This window comes from Ipomoea nil, unplaced genomic scaffold (genome assembly GCF_001879475.1).
Source record: "Ipomoea nil cultivar Tokyo-kokei standard unplaced genomic scaffold, Asagao_1.1 scaffold1509, whole genome shotgun sequence".
NCBI lineage: Eukaryota > Viridiplantae > Streptophyta > Magnoliopsida > Solanales > Convolvulaceae > Ipomoea > Ipomoea nil.
This window is the reverse complement of record NW_017617937.1, coordinates 1,675,913-1,699,093: the sequence shown is the minus strand read 5'-3', so window position 1 is coordinate 1,699,093 and position 23,181 is coordinate 1,675,913. Positions and strand designations below refer to the sequence as shown.

The window sequence follows — 23,181 nt, the reverse complement described above, 5'->3', positions numbered from 1 at the left end:
CATCGGTTTTTTAAGGTTCCGGTTGCATTTCCAGACCGCACTGTTCATTCGAATCCACTGCCGAAAGCAATCTACCAAATCCGGTCGCCTTTCTTCATCCTCCCTTTGGATTCAATGTCGTTGAGTTCGTACCAGAGCGAAGAAGACGACGTGTTTCCGAACCAGTGCAACGTCATCCTGGAGGCCTCCACGTGCTCCGACTAGAGCTGAAGGTTCTTCTGGAAATCGTCGATCACGGTCAACAAATGGTCAAATAGATGGAGGACCAAATCGTGTCAAAATTGCAAAGTTAAGGACTTAATTGGTTGAAATTAAAAGTTGAGGACCAATTTATGAATTTAGCTATAGTCGAAAGACCATTTTGGGTATTTACTCATTATTTTATAACTTATGATTCTTTAATTCCTGTTAAAATTACAGTGAACATGTGAAAGAAAAACACTTTTTAAGGATAATTTTTTTATTTACATTAATAATCTTTGTTCTCCAAGAATTTTTTTTTTCTTGCATTTGGTCAAATTAGTATAGTAACATATTTATCTTTGAGCGAAAATTATAATTTTAGTCATTCATTTAAAAAAAGATTTCATATTACATCTTAACTTTCATTTTCTTATCACAACCGTCTTCTAATATGTTTATAATATAAGAGTAGATGGAGAGAAGGCGTTCACGCATTTAATTGTAGATTTAATAAAATTATTTTTAATAGGTTTGGATTAAATTCATTGTGCGCACATGAAGACTAGGATCTGATCGGCGGGGCTGATTGTGCAATTCCCGATTTACCTCCGTAGAGGCTCTAGGGGCGAGGCCCTATGGTATTACAATTAGTCCAGCGAAGCTGAGATCACCTAAGTTGAAAAAAAAAATTAATAAAATAGTTCCTTTTTTTTTTTCATTTTTTTTAGAAAAAAAAAAGCTCATAAAAAGAAAATTATATTAAATGTCTAACTAAACATATCAATTGTACCAACCAATGTTTGTGTTTGTATTTGTATTCGTATTTAGAACTCTAACTCGTTAATTTTAACGGGTCATATTCGTATTATTATCGTGTGATCTCATTAATGGACCCATTTACATTAATTTCTCTAAGATACAAATAAATATATAAGACAAAAAGCTTATATAAATATGTGTCACACTTCTGTGAGACTGTCTCACGGATCTTTATCCGTGAGATGGGTTGAGCCGGGTGGGGTCGATATGAAAATGTAATCCTAATTAGAAATAAAATGTTTGTTACTTATGAGAAAAAATGTAATAATTTTGAGAAAAAATATAGTACTTTTACATTTTAATGTAAAAGCATTACATTTGTCATAAAAAGTATTGCATTTTCCCTTATAAGTAATGTTAACAAGTATTGTTACTTATAAGGGAAAATGTAATACTTTTAAATAAAAATGTAAAAGTATTACATTTTCCCATATAAGTAATAAACATTTTATTCCTTATTAATATTATATTTTTCAGTATAAGTATTACATTTGATCATGACACGATCCGTCTCATGAAGAAGGATTTGTGATATTGTCTCGCACAAATTGTAAAAGTATTACATTTTCCTTCAAAAGCATCGCATTTTCCTATATAAGTAATAAACATTTGTTTATGATTTAGTATTACATTTGCTAGTAAAAGTATTATATTTTATATTTGACCTCACCCGTTCATGGACAAAAATTCATGAGACGGTCTCACACAAGTTTTTGCCTAGTTTTTATAAGTGAAGCTATGCATATTTGGTAACTGAAAATTGATTCAATTTAGAAAATAGTTATTATTATTATTATTATTATTATTATTATTATTATTATTATTATTATTATTATTATTATTATTATTTTGGAAAATCTTTCTAAGCTAATACCAAAGTTAGACTCGAACTATGACTTGATTGACACACGTTTCTTGCTTATAACTTTTCCTCGGTCAAAAATTGAAAAAAAAAATTAAAATAATAATGGGATTTCTCCATCTCCATTAGTATAAATTGGCCATGCCTCGAGCTCTTGCCAATAATACAAGCCAAGCCCTCTAGTTAACTTGAGAGATTTGAGGAAACTATTTCTTTCATACATATATGGCTAATTATCTTAGATCTCTTAGTTTCATTTTATTTGTAATATTATTGGCTAGTATATCAATGGTTCTAAATACTGCAGAAGCTCGTTCCTTGGGTACTTTGAAGCTTCAGGGTTCAATCACGGGCGACGTTAGAAAAAATGAATGGGCGTACAATTTGGATCGGTTCACTATCGGTGCAATCAAGGACGGTCCTGCTCCTGGTATAGGCCATGGATTTACTTATGGAGACATTAAGGATTCTGGTCCTAGTCCTGGAGAAGGGCATCGTTAGTGTTGCACGCTATCACTTTAGGCAAGTATCATGAGAAAATCAATATAATGGCATTAATAAAGTTACAATGGCCCCGGAGAGTAGGACAAAGATTATGAAATTAATTGTTTTATTTGATTCGTTATTGTTTTACATATATGTCATCCTTGTGAAATAATATAATCAGAATGGTGTTTTTTTTTGTGTTATTTTTTGTTTTTTTTTTTGTTTTTGTTTTTGTTTTTTGTTTTTTGTTTTTTTTTTTTTTTTTTTTTTTTTTTTTTTTTTTTTTTGGTGGAGGGGGGCTACGCCGTCAATATACATTTGCATGGATTTGATGCAACTTTAGTTCAACTTCAAAGTCAGATTTGCTCATTGGCTATGACTTTCAAAATGGAAAAATAAAATGGTTAAATTTAACAATTTTGTATCGTTAACTACATCAAATTTATTGATGAAAGAATATGTGTCACCAATCTAACCTAACAATGTCTAATCTAGCAACTAACAAGAATGGAGAATGTTACTAAAGAGACCAAGTCTACACCCGACTACCCGAGTGAGAAGTCAACTATGTACTGACGTACTGTATACACAGTCTAGTAATAGGCATAAACGACTGTATACAGTCTTTGAGAGTTGAGACCATGCACCTACCAACAATGGCCAGTCAATACTCAATAGTCAAGTGTTAGACCATAATTGCACTTAAGAAAAAATTATGTATTACTCCATATTATGCTTATAATGATCTGAATGTCAATCACTTATAATAACTTGTTAATTTTTTTGGTAGCGATAATAACTTGTTATAATTGTTCTTCCAAATACACTTTTAAGTAGTCAATCTAATTTAAATTAGCCATTTAAGAATGAGTTAATTCCACCAAAGGTCCCTTATCTTTGGTGGCAATTTCAAATTTAGTCTCAGACTATTGTTTTTGTCATTTTACATCCCAGACTATTGTTTTTTGACACTTTTAGTCATTCTCATGATTTTTTCTATTTTTAGTAAGAGCATTTTTGTCTCTTCATATTTTTCTTTTGTTATTTTTTCAGTTTCAACCAGTTTAATTGGTTTAGAACTTTAGGTAATCTCTGATTTTTAGTAATCATATTTTTCAACCAATTTTTAATAAAGTCCTAAACCAATTAAACGGGTTGGAACTGGAAAAATAACAAAAGGAAAATATGAAGAGACAAAAATACCCTTTATTAAAAATAGAAAAAATCATGTGAAAGACTAAAAGTTTTCAAAAAACGATAATCTGAGATATAAAATTACAAAAACAATAGTCACTAAATTTGAAATTGTCACTAAAGAGAAGGAACCTCCAATGGAATTAACTCTTTTAAGAATTATTACTCTCTCCCAATTGGTATCTTATATTGATTGTGTCATATTGTTTTTCTCTCAATCTCTTGTTTTTTTTTTTTTTTTTTTTTTTTTTTAAAGGTATCTCTATTATTCCGTTGTTTTTTTGGACCAATTGAGAAAAAACAAATAAAAACATAATAAAAGAATAATAGTACTGTAATAAAAAAATTGAAGAAGAGAGCGGGCACGAGCGCACACCGCACAGTTGTTGTTCAGTGTACACTCACATGCACAGATCCACTTGGATCCGGCATCATATAATTCCAACCGGCGATAGAAGCCGACACTCGGCGGCGACTTTCGCCGGAGATTAGCTCAACAACGCAAATCAAATCAAGAGCAAGCAGCGGAGCAAGTAGATTTCAGTTTCTCTACAACCGTTTAACAGGAAAATCAGTTGAAGAATCTCTGAAATTTGGAAAAAGAAAAAAAAATGGTGAGCTCCAAGGACGAATCAGCTACGGACAGCGACAAGTCGTCCGGCGAAGTTCCGGACTCGAATTCCAGCCTCTACTCTGAAGGAGAGAAGGTCCTAGCTTACCATGGCCCTCGCATCTATGAAGCTAAGGCAAGCCTCTCTTCTCTGTCAGTAACCAAGATATTAAGCTAATTTTTCTCAAGAAATTATGAATTAACATCTACTTATCTTAATAATTTCATTTCTTTTCACTGCTTAAATTGAATGTATTAGTGCAGAGCATCTCTTGAAGCTTATCTCTTTGGGAGAATACTGCAATTGCTTGAATTTTCACTGCTATTGGTTGTGCTGCAGTTTGAGTTAATTACGTTATAAATTTATAATTACTGTCCCAAGTTGTTCAGTTGAAATGTGATAATTACAGTCCCCAAGTTGTTCAGTTGAAATGTGATAATTACAGTCCCCAAGTGTCATATTTCAATACACACCACATGAGAGACAATATGCCTATACAAATATTGCGAGAATACATGGTGAAATAGGGAAAATGCTTATCGGGAAAGAGCTTAGCAAAAGCAAAGTTCAAATTTTAAAATTTTTGAAACTCATGGACTAGTAATGAACTCCATTCTCAGTCACCCATGGTTGAAAGTTGAAACATGTGTTGGGGAAATATGCTTATTTGGAGCTGACTGTTTAAATCAAACCTCCTTAAATGAATTTAGAATACAGGCATGCATATTTACTGATAGGCATTGTGTTACAGAAAATCAAGTTTTCATTGACAATTGATCTACTGAACTTATGGAATTGTTTACATCCTGCATGCTTCTGTTTCCCTGTACATTTTCTATCTTGTAATGAATTTTTTTTCTTTCTTTTCTGATGCAATCCAAATTATTCTGAAGGTCCAAAAAGCTGAGCTTAGAGAGAATGAATGGAGATATTTTGTTCATTACTTGGTGAGTGTTGTTAACTTCTGCAAACCACCACGCCTACCCTTCTTACCCCTAAGCCAGTCTAGTCAGGAAATTTCTAAAGTGATCGTCTTAAATCAAACAAGTCAATGTTATTGTTTTTTAATCTATAACCTTGTTGTACATACTTTTAATCCAAGTGGAATGAAGTAATAATTTTATTATTTTTTTTCATTCATGCAGGGTTGGAACAAGAAGTAAGTATATCTCATGTGATTTTGAAGGTTCTTGAGCCTTTGATTATGCAACAGTTACTAGCCTACCATTCTGGTTCTGATTTTCAAGATTGCAATGAATCTGAAGTATGTGCAAAAGGTACTATTTGATATTAGATATTGAAGTATAATTATCTTGCAACAGTTGGGATGAATGGGTAGGCACTCAACGCTTGATGAAACTTACTGATGACAATATCATAAAGCAGCAGGCCCTTGACAAGAAATTGGGAGTGGAGAAGAATACAAAATTAGGGCGTTCATCACAAACTAAACCCAAAGCCTCAGTTGGTATGTTAAATGTTTCGGAGTTGCTGTATTTTGTGTGTGGCGTATGACATAATTTTGGAACACACGCTCATTTATTTATCTAGTTAAATGTGAAGGCATTGCTGTACTGGTGTAGCTTTTCAGTGGCATTAATTGGTAGAATTACTTACAAGCTTTATATTGTTGTTGTGCTTGAATTTGACAGATCCGAAAATTGAAAAAGATGATACAAAAAACAGTGGTATGTCTTTTCTTTTAATATTTTTCTAGCTCTTCTCTTGACTTTATGCGGTATCCTTTTTGATATCCTGGGTAAAAATAAATTTTGATAGATTTGAATGGGGATAAAGAGGAAATGAAAACGAACGGTATGTCATTTACTGTTTGTAGGTGATAATTGTCTATTCAATGTGGAAATAAACAAAATATTTTAAGGCACTATATCAATTGTTTTACTTCTGCTGCAGTTCCCAAAGGGAAAAAACGCAAGGGTGACTCAACAACAGAGGTTTGCTTCTAGTTTAATTTTTTATCTATTGAAGTTAATTCTTAATATATAGTTCTCATTTTATGTGCTTACCCGTATTGGTCGGTCCCATGTTTTTCTACCTCCAATGTTGCAATAAATTGAATTATTTGCTGCCTCAATATGATTCATTCCTCTGGCTGCCCTATTTTCTGATCTTTATGAGAGTGCCTTTCCAAAATCAATGTCACAAATTTCACATGTCTAATGTAAATGTAAAAGATTTTCCAGTGAACGGGCTAAATGAGTTTTTATTTTTATTTTTTTATTTTTTGGTCAGGTCTAGTTCATAACTTGGCTTTGATAATACTAAACCTTTGATATTTGGAGCTTTTCATAAACAGAAAGACAATGCGTCCGCTGAGAAGCTCATCAAGATTCAAATTCCATTAACTTTAAAGAAGCAACTTGTTGATGATTGGGAGTTCATCACTCAGCAGAATATGGTATGTGGAGATATGTCTTTGTTTTTAATCACCAGCAGTACTCCATATAAAAGTAGAAAGAAGTAGTGGTTACGAATATTCTTTCACATAAAGGAATGAATCAGCTACCTATGCTGTTTTAGTGATGAGTTCTTTTTGGAGTTCATTGTCTTTAATGGATTTGTAAAAGTGTCCAAAATCAAAACTAGTTTTTAATCTTTTTAAGAGACTTTTATTCGGAATCTAAACTGAAATATTCATTCTCCTATGGACTTAAACTTTTGAATTGTTTTCTCGCAGCTTGTAAAACTTCCACGATCTCCCAGTGTTGATGATATACTGACGAATTACCTTGAACACTGCTCAAAAAAGGATGGCATGTGAGTGTATCTTTCTATTCCTTTCAAAGAATGGACACATATTCTTTTAATGGCATTGATGGATATCCTTTTGTGTTAATTTAGTAATATGGTTTCTACTTAATATTTGGATATTCTGGCATGTTGCTTGGTAAGTTAATGAATACCAAGCAAGGTCCATTATGGGGGGTGGAAATGCTAAAAATTGAAGACCAAAGACATGCTATTGGAGCTCAATAGTTCCCTTTCTAAGTAGAATAGGTGGTTTGAACACTAGCCCGTTGTTTACCATGCATGGTTAGGGAACTTTTACATTGCAAGAGGCACATGATTTATCCAAAATGTCCTGACTTCTGATATTTTTTCCTTGTCTTAACTGTTACACTCGGGGCACAAACTATTCTGTTTAGCTGAAGTATAAAAGAAAAGAGAATGATTAAAACGTTGTGATTTGCACGGTTTGCTGATTTCCCCTTTATGTTTCATGTATACAGGATGGCTGAATCAGTTGGAGAAATTCTCAATGGCATAAGATCGTATTTTGACAAATCATTGCCAGTTATACTTTTGTACAAAAAGGAGCGCCAACAATATCATGACACAGTTTCAGATAATGTCTCTCCGTCTAGTGTATATGGAGCTGAACATCTGTTGCGCCTATTTGGTATGCATGCTTTACGTTTCCAAAGTTGATGAAACTATTCCTTGTCATAACACGGGGGAAACTAGTTTTACATTCACGATGTTGATGAATTCATGCATCATTGATGGGATGGCAACATTGTGAAGAACACCTGTTTATGAAAATCTTTATGTAGTATATTATATTTTCATGGGCCTATGGGAGTTAGGGAGTATGAAACCCATTCCATGAAGTTTGGAAAATTTTAAGGGTGGGTAGTAGCTTTGTTCAGAAGTAAAAATATGTTACCTCATAGGTTGCTCGCAAATTTATGAACTCCCTAAGCTCCGTTGGTTGCTGATGTTTGCAGTCAAGTTGCCTGAGCTACTGGCTTGTGTGAAAATTGAAGAGGAGACATTAACTAGTTTGCAGCAGAAATTGCTGGATTTCCTCAAGTATCTATTCCTCACCCGTGTTATAACCAAGACGTTTTATCTGCTAAGTACATGCTTTAACCAGGCATCGCTAATTTCAAACATTGCATTCGGGTGTTTGTTGCAGATTTCTGCAGAAAAATCAGGGCACGTACTTCCTTTCTTCTTACGAAGCATCAAAAGCTTCTGACGGAAGCAGCAAGGCGAAAGATAGTTGACCAGCGAACCGTTCTTCTGTGCCTAATGTGACTTAGTTTCAGCAACTTTCACTAGGTATTTGACTTACCATGTCTTTACTAATATTAATAGCTGACGTCAAAAACAACCCAATCCCCATTTGTAGTTTTGTGTTGTCGCTTTGGTCCTAGATTTCGCACGAGATGACTAGATCAGTGTTTGGAGAGAAAGGTACAATCCTTCTTTAGTGTAACAATTAGCTTAGTAAATGATGTAGTCTTTGTTGTAGCTGATGATTCTTAGTGTCCATGTTGTACCAAATACTGTACAATTTATAATCAATTGACAAATTTCTATTCTTTTTCACCCAGTATTTTTGTCATAAACTTGTAGATTTGGACATATTTTCTATGTACCATTCACACAGAAGCATTCCCAATCTATTTTAGTTGTGAGCTTATGTTGAATAGCTGAATAAACTTCCCAGGATGCTGCAATTTTTTTTTTTTTTAACCACAATCTAACCTATCTATAATATCTACTCAACATGATGATTATGCTTGTTAGTTTTAGGGTTTTTAGGCTCAGGAAGATCCAAGACAACCGTGGTTGGTGGATTCACCTTTCAAACAAAGCTATGAACTCTTCAAGGAAAATGGCTATTAATCTTAGTATTTTTTCTTTATCTCTCTTGAGCAATTCCAACTTGGCTGCCTTTTACATTCTCGAAGGGTCCTTTTTATAGTGGATCACCTTTGTTAATTTAAATGCATACATTGAAATGCCATAATGTGGCTTATTAAACCTAGAGGCCGTTGGGCTGTCGTTATTGGGCCTCCCAACCGCCTGTTTGACCGAGCTTTGAAGGGGCTCTTTAAATGCCAACGGCTATCTTGCTAAGCCGACCTCTGCTCGTGCCGACCCCCCACTCGCGCCGACCATCTGCTCACGCCGACCTCCTGGACTCGGCTATATCTATCTCTGGGTTTTCCTTCCTTTTCGTTGGGGACCGATCTTTTGTGGGCCCAATCTTCACCCCTTCCTATCTTCTTTCTTCTTCGGGCCCTAGGCCCATTGGGTCCGCACTCCATCAATGCTCATATACAGAGAAAACGACGCGTGCTTGGGCATGTTTTTAGGGTGTTTGCACTAAGGGTAGGTCTTATGTGAAATCGTTTCAAATGAGATACGTAATAAATTTTAGCTAAAAAGTATTACACGTCTCACGTGAGATGGTCTTACAAAAGACTTTTCTCGTACTTGAGGCCTATTCCATAATAACACCGGTGTCCTCTCACCCAAGCAATACACAACCACCTCCTCTGCACTACACATTGGCTCCTCCGGTCCTCCCCCATTGTGAGCATTGCCATTTGCCAAGAAGTCAATAACCATCAACCTGAAGAAACTTTTGAGGGGCTAAATCTTCGATGATTTTAAGGTTTAATTACTAATGATTGTAATCACATTAAACTTTTCAGAAACTGAAATAGGAGACAAGAATTTCTGGACTAGACAAGCTGTGGCTTTCCTCGTTCACAGTCACAGGTCTAAGGAGCTAAAAAGTGCTCCAATCCCGTGTTTCCAGCCCACACCTGCTTTCGAGGATTCCCTTTGCTTACCTGAAAAGTTTTCATTAAACAATTATTACTATTAATAATTATAAGTTTATAATCAAACGAAGGCAGAACCACGTGAACCACAAAACTTTATTGACCATGCCCAGATTTGGACTATACTTTCATGAGTGCACATAATAATTAATCTCATAGAAAGTTGGTCTGGGGAAAACAGCAACGTCAACGCACGATCTGGAAGCCTTTTAAGAAGAACGGACACTATTGGTGTATGGTTGAAAGGAAATCTGTGCCGTGTTACAATAACACTACCTTAAAAGCGTTATTTGCCCGGTAACGGTGCAGTTAGAACCCTGGCACGCTTTCGACAGGCTACACAGACCTTCTACGGATATCATGCACTAGCAATCACATAGACGAACCTCACTATTGCTCAGACTTTAATAGGCAGACACGAATTATATATTATATATACATATACACACACACACACACACACACACACACACACACACACATATATATATATATATATATATATATATATATATATATATATATATATATATATATATATATATATATATATATATATATATATATATATATATGATGGGGTGAGAACCCCGTGGGCTCGGGGCCCAAAAAGAAAGTGGATAAAAGCCCAGACGAAGAAGAGAAGCCCAAGAAGAAAATGGAGCAAACCCAAAAGAGATACGAGCCAAACCGAGGAGTCGGCTCGGTCCAAGAGTCGGCGGCGAGTGTGGAGTCGGCACGGGTAGGAAGTCGGCCTAAACTAGCCGTTAGCCCATTTACTACCCCACCATTCCTAACCTCCCACTTATTACCCCACTTATTACCACTAGTCAATTATCTTATTATTATTATTATTATTATTATTATTATTATTATCCATAACCCCCAACATAAACACCTATTCACTACCCTCTTGAAACCACTCATAAATCCCCTACTAAATGTCCAACGGACACTTTTAGGATGAGCTAGCTATAAAAGGAGGAGAAGACAAGAAGAAAAGGGGGAGGATTGATCATGGAAGGGTGCACTACGCCATATGGATAAGCAAATAATACTCCTACCACTCACTATTCTTTCATCTCAAGAAGACTCTACACACATACAAGCACCCTGGCTACACATTTGAAGACTACAAGCACTCTCCCACCACTACTCGGCCAAGAGGGCCTCATTCCACAATATACCAAGAAGGCTACACCACTCATCTATACGCATGGGAGGACTCTTCCACACCATTCCATCACTCTTCTTTCTATTATTCTTGCTACATCATGAGAAACACAACACTTTGTGTAGAGAATAGCCATACAACATGTACAAGATACCTACAAAATACATAGTGGAGTTAGGCTTGGCACCGCCCAAAAAGGCCCGTGGTTTTCCTTTCGGTTTCCACGTCAAAATCACCGAGTCCATATTATTTTAGCATACATTTTTATTGAAAGGTGTATCCTCCAGCTTAAGGTTGTGTTGGACCTCCTTGGGCCCGAAAACCCAAAAACCATCACTGGCACCGTCCGTGGGGATCGTGACAAAAAGTCGCGTTACCTCTTTTTCTGAGCAATTTCGGAGAGCGTCCGGTCACTACGGGCGGAAGATTGAGAAGGTTCACAGAGAATCGTGGACCAAGAAAAGGACTAGAGGAGAATCAAGCAAATAAAATTGTACTGAGGTCTACAAGAGGTAACCCTTAAATTAGGCATAATATTTAAATTAAGGCACTCGGTAGTTGTTGGCGAAGAGTGGTCGGTCTCTCATACTGAGGGACTCGGCCGGGGGAATCAAGAATTCGGGACGCCGAATAAATGGTTCCTCCACCGCGACCTTAACGGTAGACACCGGGGTCATAATTATTTTCTTTGTTTTTCTCTGGATTATAAAAAAAAAAAAAATAAAAAAAAAATAAAAATAAAAAAATTGTTTATATCAAAAGCTGTGTGATCCGACTATCATAACAAGAAAAGCAGCCATGCCGACCCGAGGCAAATCAATTACAAAATTATTACGGATTAATTTTGTGCGCACGAGAAGCTGGTAGAGTGTGCTTTTGCCATATTAAGCTAAAGTCCCGCCCCAAAGTAGAGGTAAAAAAGGCGAGTTCCTACTGGGGTGCGTGGAAATTCAAGAAAGTGATTTTCTATACAATTGCCATGCATATTTCGGCACATTTGGCATAAAAGGTGCATATCTGCAGTACAAAAAAAAAAAAAAAAAAAAATAGAAGCAAAGGAATTTCGCATATGAAAAGACACGGCACCAGCACTCGGCATCCCACTCGGCGGTTATAAATCACACCGCATCTTGTAGAGGAACAGAGTATCATCTCCGGCAAGCTCTAGCTCGAAAAAGGATGATTGCCGCTGAACCAGGAAACCAAGCATAAAATAATCTCAAGCGACTCAAACTCGGACAAAGGAAAGGAAGCCGGCTGCTCGCCCACCGCCGAGCTGCCTTCGCTGCCAGCTATCTCGATCGCATCATCCATCCAAGCAGTTGGCCGCGTGCGACGAACGGAGAAGTGAAGAAATTAAAATGGTCAGGTTATCCCGGAGCCTCCGCGATAGTCAGTCGGCACTTCTACAAAGCTTTGCCTAGCAAGCATGAGGAAAAGTAAGCATGGCCACCAAGGAGCTTAAAGCATGCCGACTCCCCTTCTCTCTGTAAAAATGGTTGCTCAGACCGAGATACCAGACTTCCACCAGTCTCAGTCGCACGGCCACATATGGCTTATTTCACTGGGGGATTCTTGCATTTGGAATACAGTGAGCCAAAATCCACCGATCTCAGTTGTGCATTCGGAGCTCATCTACTTCTCGAGTCCTCGAACCAAGCACCGTGGCTGCTTCACCTCCTCCATATGCTGAAGTGCCGCTTCCTAGGAATGGGTTCCACTGCCGACTCCACGGCGACATCAGTAATTGACTCGGCAAAAGTCCCAGTGGCTTTGAAGAAAAGTCGACAGTGGGGGACTCGACACAAAAACAGTGAGAGCCCTATGAAATCCGACGGAACATTGACAGAGTTCTTGTGGTTGACGGCTATTGAACTCAGAAGGCCATGGATTATCATGGAGTGATGCGCTAAGTTTTCAGATTATTATAGGCCACTCCGCAGCTAACAAGGACAGAGGCGGGAGGTGTCGACCATCTTACGGTTGGTTGCGAAGTCGGAGTCAGCGAAGTTTTTGAGCTACAGTCTTCATCACCAAAGGACTGTAGGAGAACGGTGTTCATCATCAGGGCCGGATGCATGCATAAACAATCAGTAAACAGTCTTGCAGAGGCGAGGGCGTCGAATCCTTGATTTCGCTATACAAGCGTTCGTTATCGTTCTGACGAATCCCCAGTTGTCCGCAACCTAGGGCCCAGCCAAAACGCCAATGCTTGGCGACCAAGAAGGACGCTGGAGGTGATGAAGCCGAATCCGCAATGCTGAGAGAAGATCCGGTCAACTCGATCGCGCATCGAATACAGAGTCCGCCAAGTCATCGGAGTCGCTTTCATTCTCATCGACGGAGTCGACGTCAAATGGTGATCGATTTCCAAGCCAGCAGCAATACCCCCAAGTCGGCCGTCATGCAGTCGGTCGCCGGTTCGGAGCCGAGCATTCTTAGAGCAGAGAATCGCCTCTCATGCGCAAAACTGCCGCCGGATTACTCCGACTCGTCGGTCATTTTACGCCAACTGCGCGCCCCCTATCGGTTTGAAGTACCCGCCTCCGGCTACCTGGCTCCGATGTAGTCCGCCACTTTCAGACGAACAAAGGAGTGGATAAACAGGCCAAACTATTTCCTCCATGAGCATCACCAGTCGTGAACTCCCACCACTATAGCAAGCGAGGGGGATTAAGGTTGCATACTCGAATCGCGACAATATTATTCGCGAAGAGTTAGGGAACGGAAACGAAGGACCCAAGGAGTAATGGAGCCTCGACGTCGTCGCGTTTTGCTCCGGCTGCGTTGGGAGAGTTTACCCCTGTCGCCTCCACCGCGGCGACGAGGGCTAAATATACGCCATGAGAGGTTGGACAGCAAGGCCTTGGCCCTAAAGAAGAAAGTCCAGAGGTTGAGAGTTAGACCATTCGTTCTGGCCTACTCTCTATTCTGAATCGACAAGCCTGCGTGAGCCCATGTACTGAATTATCGAGTCCATTGAGTCCGCCGAGTTCTTGTTGAAAATGGCGGAGTGGATCCCAAGGGGCAAGGACCAGAATGCACCGACTACTAATCCTTGATGCAGCTGTGTGGAAGGTCCAAACTAGTCGCTCGGATTGTGTCTCGGAATGACTCAGGAAGCAGTCAGCCAGCTAGCTGCCGACAAAAGAAACGAACAATAGAGGTCAGAAAGTTACGAGCCGGTACAATTCTTCCAAATCGCCCCTACAATTACCATATTGGTGGCACGGAAAGGAGCCTACAGTATGTACGAGGCCATTGATGAGAAGGTGCTTGTGTCTCGTACGCGGCTAAGGGGAGAAAGTTTCATAAGAATAATATATGAAAGCAAAGCCCTTGGATTATGGAAATTATCTATGTATCTACGTGGAGAAGGGGAGGGCCAAATTATGGAAGAATGGAATGGCACGCATAACAAAAGGCGGCATGAATGATGGAGCATATAGGCCAAATACAAGGTAAAGGATGAAACATCTCCCCGAGGCCGGTGCGGTGGCCGATCCTGTGGTCGAGTTTTGCTCCCACAGTCGAGGGTAACGCGTGGATCCTGTGGTCGAGCCCTGCTCCCACAGTCGAGGGCAACGCGTGGATCCTGTGGTCGAGCCCTGCTCCCACAGTCGAAGGCAACGCGTGGATCCCGTGGTCGAGTCTTGATCCCACGGTCCAAGGCAACGCGTGAATGGGTGCGCATGACACCGATGATGACAATCTCAAAACTGGAGCTATTTTATGATCAAAAGCCCGAATCATAACACATCAGACAACTTAGTCAGGGCTATGCGCAATCCGGGCATACGTTAAATTCAAGGCTGTGGAGATTTAAAAAGCCAATTGCGTAGGATTGGTAAAAGCCATGGAAGAAAATAAGGAGGCCAGGGTTCGACTCTTCTCATCCTAACATTCATATTTTTCTCAACTCGGTGGGAAATGCTAAGGCACCTCAAGGCCGACTCCTAAAGTGATACACAAAAAGTAAGGCCGACTCATAAAGTGACACACAAAAAAAAAGTACCGATGATCTCTCCAAAGCTGGTGAAAATAAACATATGTACAAAAGTCAAGGATTACATATGTGGCGTGCAATATATGGGCACAACTCGACATGGGAAGTTAGTGGCAGAAAATGATTATACATTCCAAAATATTGCTCATGAAATCATCATCTACAAGGGGCTATACAAAGGAAGAAAGAGTAAAGCTACAACCAAGAGTCACTCGAGCTAGTAAAAGAGCCGAGAGTCCGAGAAGTTTACTTAGAAAAGAAGAATCCTAGCCAGGACTCGCCGCGAGCAAGGACTCGGCGAGAGGAAAAGTTAGGAAACAAGGGCCCAGACCCTTAGACGTTTCCGTGAAAAAGCCAAAGAGGAGTTGCCTCGAGTGAGCGATTCGGCCAGTATATATAGAAACGCCGGGGCCACGACCCTGAACCGTTTCTGAGAATAGAAAAAGCCTAAAGAGTCGCCTCGACTGAGGGACTCGGCGAGAGAAAGATAGGAAACAAGGGCCCAGACCCTTAGACGTTTCCGTGAAAAAGCCAAAGAGGAGTCGCCTCGAGTGAGCGATTCGGCCAGTATATATAGAAACGCCGGGGCCACGACCCTGAACCGTTTCTGAGAACAGAAAAAGCCTAAAGAGTCGCCTCGACTGAGGGACTCGGCGAGAGAAAGATAGGAAACAAGGGCCCAGACCCTTAGACGTTTCCGTGAAAAAGCCAAAGAGGAGTCGCCTCGAGTGAGCGATTCGGCCAGTATATATAGAAACGCCGGGGCCACGACCCTGAACCGTTTCTGAGAACAGAAAAAGCCTAAAGAGTCGCCTCGACTGAGGGACTCGGCGAGAGAAAGATAGGAAACAAGGGCCCAGACCCTTAGACGTTTCCGTGAAAAAGCCAAAGAGGAGTCGCCTCGAGTGAGCGATTCGGCCAGTATATATAGAAACGCCGGGGCACTGACCCTGAACCGTTTCTGAGAACAGAAAAAGCCTAAAGGGTCGCCTCGACTGAGGGACTCGGCGAGAGAAAGTTAGGAAACAAGGGCCCAGACCCTTAGTCGTTTCCGTGAAAAAGCCAAAAGGAGTCGCCTCGACCGAGGGACTCGGCAAGTATATATAGAAACGCCGGGGCACTGACCCTGAACCGTTTCTGAGAACAGAAAAAGCCAAAAGGAGTCACCTCGAGCAGGGACTCGGCGAGTATATATAGAAACGCCGGGGCACTGACCCTGAACCGTTTCTGAGAACAGAAAAAGCCAAAAGGAGTCACCTCGAGCAGGGACTCGGCGAGTATATATAGAAACGCCGGGGCACTGACCCTGAACCGTTTCTGAGAACAGAAAAAGCCTAAAGGGTCGCCTCGACTGAGGGACTCGGCGAGAGAAAGTTAGGAAACAAGGGCCCATACCCTTAGTCGTTTCCGTGAAAAAGCCAAAATGAGTCGCCTCAACCGAGGGACTCAGCAAGTATATATAGAAACGCCGGGGCACTGACCCTGAACCGTTTCTGAGAACAGAAAAAGCCTAAAGGGTCGCCTCGACTGAGGGACTCGGCGAGAGAAAGCTAGGAAACAAGGGCCCAGACCCTTAGTCGTTTCCAAGAGAAAAGCAGGAAGGAGTCGCCTCGACTGAGGGACTCGGCGAGAAAAGATAGGAAACAAGGGCGCTGACCCTTAGACGTTTCCAAGATAATGCCTACATGAGTCGCCTCGACCGAGGGACTCGGCGAGAAAAAGAGAAAAGAAACAAGGGCGCTGACCCTTAGACGTTTCCAAGATAACGCCTACAGGAGTCGCCTCGACCGAGGGACTCGGCGAATAAAGAAGGAATCAGGAGTCCGAACCCTTAAAAGTTTATTAGAGAAAGAAAAAGTTACAGTTGAGATTCACTTCGACGGCTAAAGATAGAAGGGGCTCGAAGCCGGAGGGTCACATCCACTGGAGCAGTCAGTCATATGGCAAACGAAGAGAAGTCCTGAGGATGGAGTCGTGTGAAATCTTGAATATAGAGAATGGCAGGTAATCTGGGCGTTACTAGGGTCATTCAAGGCGTCGATTCGGTAATTGAAGGAAACGGACGGTTACTACTTTTCCAAACCCAGGCTAGTGGACCGGGTATGGAAAAGTGAGGGACTAGTTGATGGGGTGAGAACCCCGTGGGCTCGGGGCCCAAAAAGAAAGTGGATAAAAGCCCAGACGAAGAAGAGAAGCCCAAGAAGAAAATGGAGCAAACCCAAAAGAGATACGAGCCAAACCGAGGAGTCGGCTCGGTCCAAGAGTCGGCGGCGAGTGTGGAGTCGGCACGGGTAGGAAGTCGGCCTAAACTAGCCGTTAGCCCATTTACTACCCCACCATTCCTAACCTCCCACTTATTACCCCACTTATTACCACTAGTCAATTATCTTATTATTATTATTATTATTATTATTATTATCCATAACCCCCAACATAAACACCTATTCACTACCCTCTTGAAACCACTCATAAATCCCCTACTAAATGTCCAACGGACACTTTTAGGATGAGCTAGCTATAAAAGGAGGAGAAGACAAGAAGAAAAGGGGGAGGATTGATCATGGAAGGGTGCACTACGCCATATGGATAAGCAAATAATACTCCTACCACTCACTATTCTTTCATCTCAAGAAGACTCTACACACATACAAGCACCATGGCTACACATTTGAAGACTACAAGCACTCTCCCACCACTACTCGGCCAAGAGGGCCTCATTCCACAATATACCAAGAAGGCTACACCACTCATCTATACGCATGGGAGGACTCTTCCACACCATTCCATCACTCTTCTTTCTATTATTCTTGCTACATCATGAGAAACACAACACTTTGTGTAGAGAATAGCCATACAACATGTACAAGATACCTACAAAATACATAGTGGAGTTAGGCTTGGCACCGCCCAAAAAGGCCCGTGGTTTTCCTTTCGGTTTCCACGTCAAAATCACCGAGTCCATATTATTTTAGCATACATTTTTATTGAAAGGTGTATCCTCCAGCTTAAGGTTGTGTTGGACCTCCTTGGGCCCGAAAACCCAAAAACCATCAATATATATATTATAATGAGTATGAGAAGGAATGAAGAAGAAGATATATCTTTTTTGGCCTGTTTGGTTCACGGAATAGGCCGGGAATGACATAACATTCCCAGTAATAGGCCTATTCTTTTGTTTGGTAACCATTTCTATTACCAGGAATAATATTCCTGGTAATAGCCTATTACCTCAAATAAGGTAATAGCTATTACTAGGGCCCCCTAGTATTAGCCAATTACTGAACGCTCAGGAATAGATTTTAGAATCTATTTTCTTTTTTACCCCGTTCTTTAACCTAATTTTTTTATCATATATATAAATTTATCCTATTTCACCACCGTCGTCACCACCACTACCATCACCGCCGCCGCCACCACCACCGTCGCCGCCGCCACCACCACCACCATCACCACAACGGTTGCCGCCCCCACCACTGCCACCGCCACCACCACCACCATAACCACCACCGCCACCAGAACCACCACCACCACCACCACCACTGCCACAACCGTCGCCGCCCCCACCACCACTGCCACAACCGTCACCGTCACCACCACCATCATCGCCCCCACCACTGCCACCGCCACCACCACCACTACCACCCCAGCACCACCACCACCACCATCACCACCACCGCCACCACCACCACCATCGCCGCCACCACCACCACCACCACCACCATCGCCACCATCACATATTTTTATAAGGGTATTTATGTCTTTTAAAACATATTTCATTTCTATTCCTTAAATCAACCAAACACTGTAATATAATTCCTAAAGTCTATTCCTTCCGCGAACCAAACAATAGAATACAATTCATATTCTATTCCTTGCCTATTCCATTCCTTATGGAATAGCATTCCTATTACCTCAAAATTCATTCCGTGAACCAAACGTGCTGTTTGTGTGTTTTAGACAAAAAGACAAACTCCTTTATATACTGTACAAAGGAGAGATTTCAGCTCATTTCATCCACATATTAGCTAGAAATTAGGGAGTGGAAATGAGCAACCCATGCAGCCACTCCTTTGTACGTGACAAGTCATTAGTGACCATGTATCCACATTATGCGCTGCTTGCTTTGAATGGAATATTTCCAACAATCCCCCACACATTCAAAGTAGGGGCTAGAAGAAGGTAATGTCTGAGCAATACAAATGAGTTGATCTTAATGTCAGTGTTTGAGAACTTGAACTGACACGTAGTGACACTGAGTAATTTTCTTCCCGGGAGTGATGTGAATCTTGAACTCACCGGTTAGATAAATTTTGAACTCGAATGCACACACCAACTCAAAAAACAGGTCCTACCAAAGTCAACTCTTTGACTTCTTATGAACACTCTTAGTATTAAAGAATGTTACGTCTGTCTCAATATGGACTTCTACCCTGTCAAAGTCTATCTCAACATAAACTTTTAACTCTGACAAGTCTTATCGAATTACAGATTTTATGTCTTGTCAAGTCCATCTCAATATAGACCTTTAACTTTATCAAGTCTATTTTAGTATAGACCACCATTAAGGCTTATACAGTAGTTAAAGACATAAATCAGTTGTAAGACTTTTCTTTTTATCAAAGGCACTGTTATTTGCAATGCAAGTGATAGTTTGTGAATCACAAGGTAGTGAAGGTGTTGGACACCCCCACAACTGCACGGTTATCACTATATTTCTTAGCCACTCAGCTTCTTGGGATGACCCCATTCACTTTCATAAGAGGCGGTTAGCCCTTTTCTACTCAAGTTAGGGATCTCTTTAGGTCTACCTCAACACAGACCACCCCAATTGAGTATAAGTCACCAAGAGCACTTTGTACTTATGTCATTATGCGGTGAATTCATTAGGTTTGTCTCAACAAAACCACCCTTTCTCAAAGAGTTATGAATTCATTAAGAGCTGTAGCTCAACCTCACAAGTACACACACTGTCGGAATGACCAACTAGTGTACTATTTTGTAACTCTTTTCATGGCTTCGTTTGACCACAGAAGTGGGATCCACCACGAATTCATTACCACTTGGACTTTAAGTCCTTCCAATGAGTCAACGATTAATCCTCATAATTAGCCCTCAAGTAAGTTGATTCTCTTGACCAAACTTACATGCACTTTGACGAGTACTTCGTTTACTCGTAAATAATCCCTTGAGATTTTCATGTTTAACATGAAACATTCTCTTTCATCATTATTTTCAATACCACAGAGAAACTTTTGACGAAAATATAAGGAGTTTATTACCCCCACAATGCAACACTTACAAATATTTTTGTCAAACGTATTTGATCTCTTACCCAGACTGATCTTTGGTGCCCATCTTTAGCTCCTTGTAGACTGAGTTTTGCCGATTTGCTTTGTGGAGCATTATAGAAGCTTCGCACTCTGCCTGATACATGCTCAACAGTTGAATATATTTCAACAAACTTGGTTATCTCAATTGATCACAATTACCCTTTAACTAGGAATTATAGGTATTTCAATATGACTCAACCAAGAGTTTAAATAATATATATACAAATGTTCATTGTTAGTAAGCCATAGAAATGATGTTGTTCACATGCTACATGAAGTTGAACAACATAATTACAAATTTCACATCATATTCTTATAAGAAATTAATCTCATACACAAGGAATATGTTCGAGCTCATATTTATTAGGAAATATCTCTAAATAATGAGACTTCAGAGTTGCCACTTGCACAATTTTTTATTTTTATTTTTCATTCACTTGAGGAGATTAAAACTCATATAAAGCATACATAGGATGCAAATCAATATTACTATTGCAGTACTTCAACAATTTCTATTTCAAGGCTTTGATTGTTTAACAACATATGAAAGTCAACCTCATTTCAGGTGAAGATCAAGTGGCGCTCTAACTAGCCTGCATGATCAACGCCCTACTTCTTAAGAACTCCCAGGTCGAGTGGTGAAACCGAAGTTTACTTAAAAACCATCTTCCTAGACAGAGTGTTCAAGAATGATGATTTTTCCATGTTCTCACTAAATTACAATTGAAGCCTAGGATATATGCTCTTATTTTTATACAAATAATCTTAGTAAAAAGTTTGAGCAATATCTATGCACGAATTATTTCAATCAATGTCATTAGTATTCAAAATACTAAAGAAATAAGTACTACTAAGTAATCAAAATCTAGACAGCTCAACTAGAATTCAGTACTAAGATAACCATACTTCATGCGAACCCTTAGAACTAGAGGAAATATAGTTACTCAAAATAACTATTTATTTAAAGAGACTCAATACTCATCTTGCTCTGTCAGATTGATTTTTGCTAGATTTGCCATTGTGATGGTAGCACTGGTGTGCTCGGTGTCCTTGCTTTTTGCATGTAAAACACCTTCCTTTGAACTTCTTGATTTTTCTAGTCCTTTTGTTGTAGACCGTTCTGACACTTTGATTTTCAGTTTCATTGGAACCGTACTTTTCTGACAGTGTTTCCCAAATGACTTTTGCCGAGTCTTGTTTGACATAGATGTCGAACAAATCGTCATTCATTTGAGACAGAAGGTATCCTCTGGCTGCCGCATTGTCATTTCTAAACTGCATCAGAGTTATACCCGGTTCTTGACCCGGAATATAATCTATTTCAGGAGAGCTTTCTCTCGATTCTTCACCCGGAGTGTAATCAGAATCATGGTTAGCTTTTGTAGCACCAAAGGGAGAGAACACTGTTGGAGTAGGTTCAAGTGCAACTGAATATAGCACGTAAACCAACTTTAATTGTTCGAAAAGAATAAGCATTCTTTTAGCCCACCTACTGTAATTTTTCCCATCAAGCGCGGTAATTTTTGATAGATCCGGTATGACAGAAGGTGCAATAATGTTAAAGGTTGACTGTTGCAGAATAACGCTTTTAACTGTTGGGGAAAGCATGCACTAGCAATCACGTAGTATGGTTGAAAGAAAATTTGTGCCGTGTTACAATAACACTACCTTAAAAGCGTTATTTGCCCGGTAACGGTGCAGTTAGAACCCTGGCACGCTTTCGACAGGCTACACAGACTTTCTACGGATAGCATGCACTAGCAATCACGTAGGCGAACCTCACTATTGCTCAGACTTTAATAGGCAGACACGAATTATATTATATATATATATATATATATATATATATATATATATATATATATATATATATATATATATATATATATTATAATGAGTATGAGAAGGAATGAAGAAGAAGATATATCTTTTTGTGTGTTTTAGACAAAAAGACAAACCTGTACAAAGGAGAGATTTCAGCTCATTTCATCCACATATTAGCTAGAAATTAGGGAGTGGAAATGAGCAACTCATGCAGCCACTCCTTTGTACGTGACAAGTCATTAGTGACCATGTATCCACATTATGCGCTGCTTGCTTTGAATGGAATATTTCCAATAGGTCTTGCGAGAGACTAAAGCATCTGCAACCTGTGAGAATGGAAACGCAGCCACATTTAATGCCCAATAATTTTTTTTGGACGATAAGAGAAACGTATAACAATTTGAAGATATTTTGTGTAACAGCCTACAGATCTCTGGTACGAGAATTATATACTATACTCACTCAACCACTTTTTTCGGACAGATGAACAATAATTTAGTGACATGAAAGTTGACGGAGCAAAAGTGTTTAGTTAGACAGAAAGCTTGTTAAATAAGAGAAATGCATTAATATAAAAGATGTCTGCACAAATGCACAATCTTATCGAGATCACATGTTTTATATGACTCACCTAGAGTACATATGCATCATAATTTGATCTCAAATTCATTTTCATGTTTTATACATGATTCTAATCTAACAAATAACAGAATTGAACATAAAATATAATGAATATGAAGTATATATCTTTGTATTTATTGGCGATTGAATCTTGCAGCCTTTGAACAACCACTAATGAAGTGGTCATGTTTAATTTTATGAAATCCAATCCATCATAACCATCAAATCCAATCCATCATGTCTTTGGATTGCACTTTGCATTGTTATTTTTATGCCCTTTAATTTGATCATATAATATTGTCTCTCTGATCTTTTGCAGAATCCATCTGTCCAATATGCTATCATCCAAGAATCAGATTCCAAATGCTTCATTATATTCCACCATTCTTTTCCTTATTTTTCTTTTCTGATCAATAATATGATTCCCCAAATATTTTTGCATCATCAAACATTCTTGAGCATCTCTTG

General features: G+C 39.5%; 1 protein-coding gene across 2 annotated transcripts; it reads left to right on the top strand.

The window, feature by feature from the left end:
- Positions 1–3,876: 3,876 nt before the first annotated feature.
- On the top strand, positions 3,877–8,511 carry LOC109188765 (protein MRG1-like). Of its 2 annotated transcripts, XM_019339373.1 has the most exons (12): positions 3,878–4,290; positions 5,049–5,102; positions 5,301–5,314; positions 5,478–5,623; positions 5,808–5,843; positions 5,935–5,970; positions 6,070–6,110; positions 6,473–6,574; positions 6,854–6,933; positions 7,407–7,576; positions 7,905–7,989; positions 8,096–8,511. In XM_019339373.1, exons 1-12 carry the CDS (start codon positions 4,156–4,158, stop codon positions 8,184–8,186), a joined length of 990 nt encoding a protein of 329 aa, XP_019194918.1. In that variant the 5' UTR covers positions 3,878–4,155; the 3' UTR covers positions 8,187–8,511. The 2 variants fall into 2 exon arrangements, with proteins under 2 accessions (XP_019194919.1, XP_019194918.1); XM_019339374.1 differs by lacking the exon at positions 5,049–5,102 and having other exon boundaries at positions 3,877–4,290.
- Positions 8,512–23,181: the final 14,670 nt, after the last annotated feature.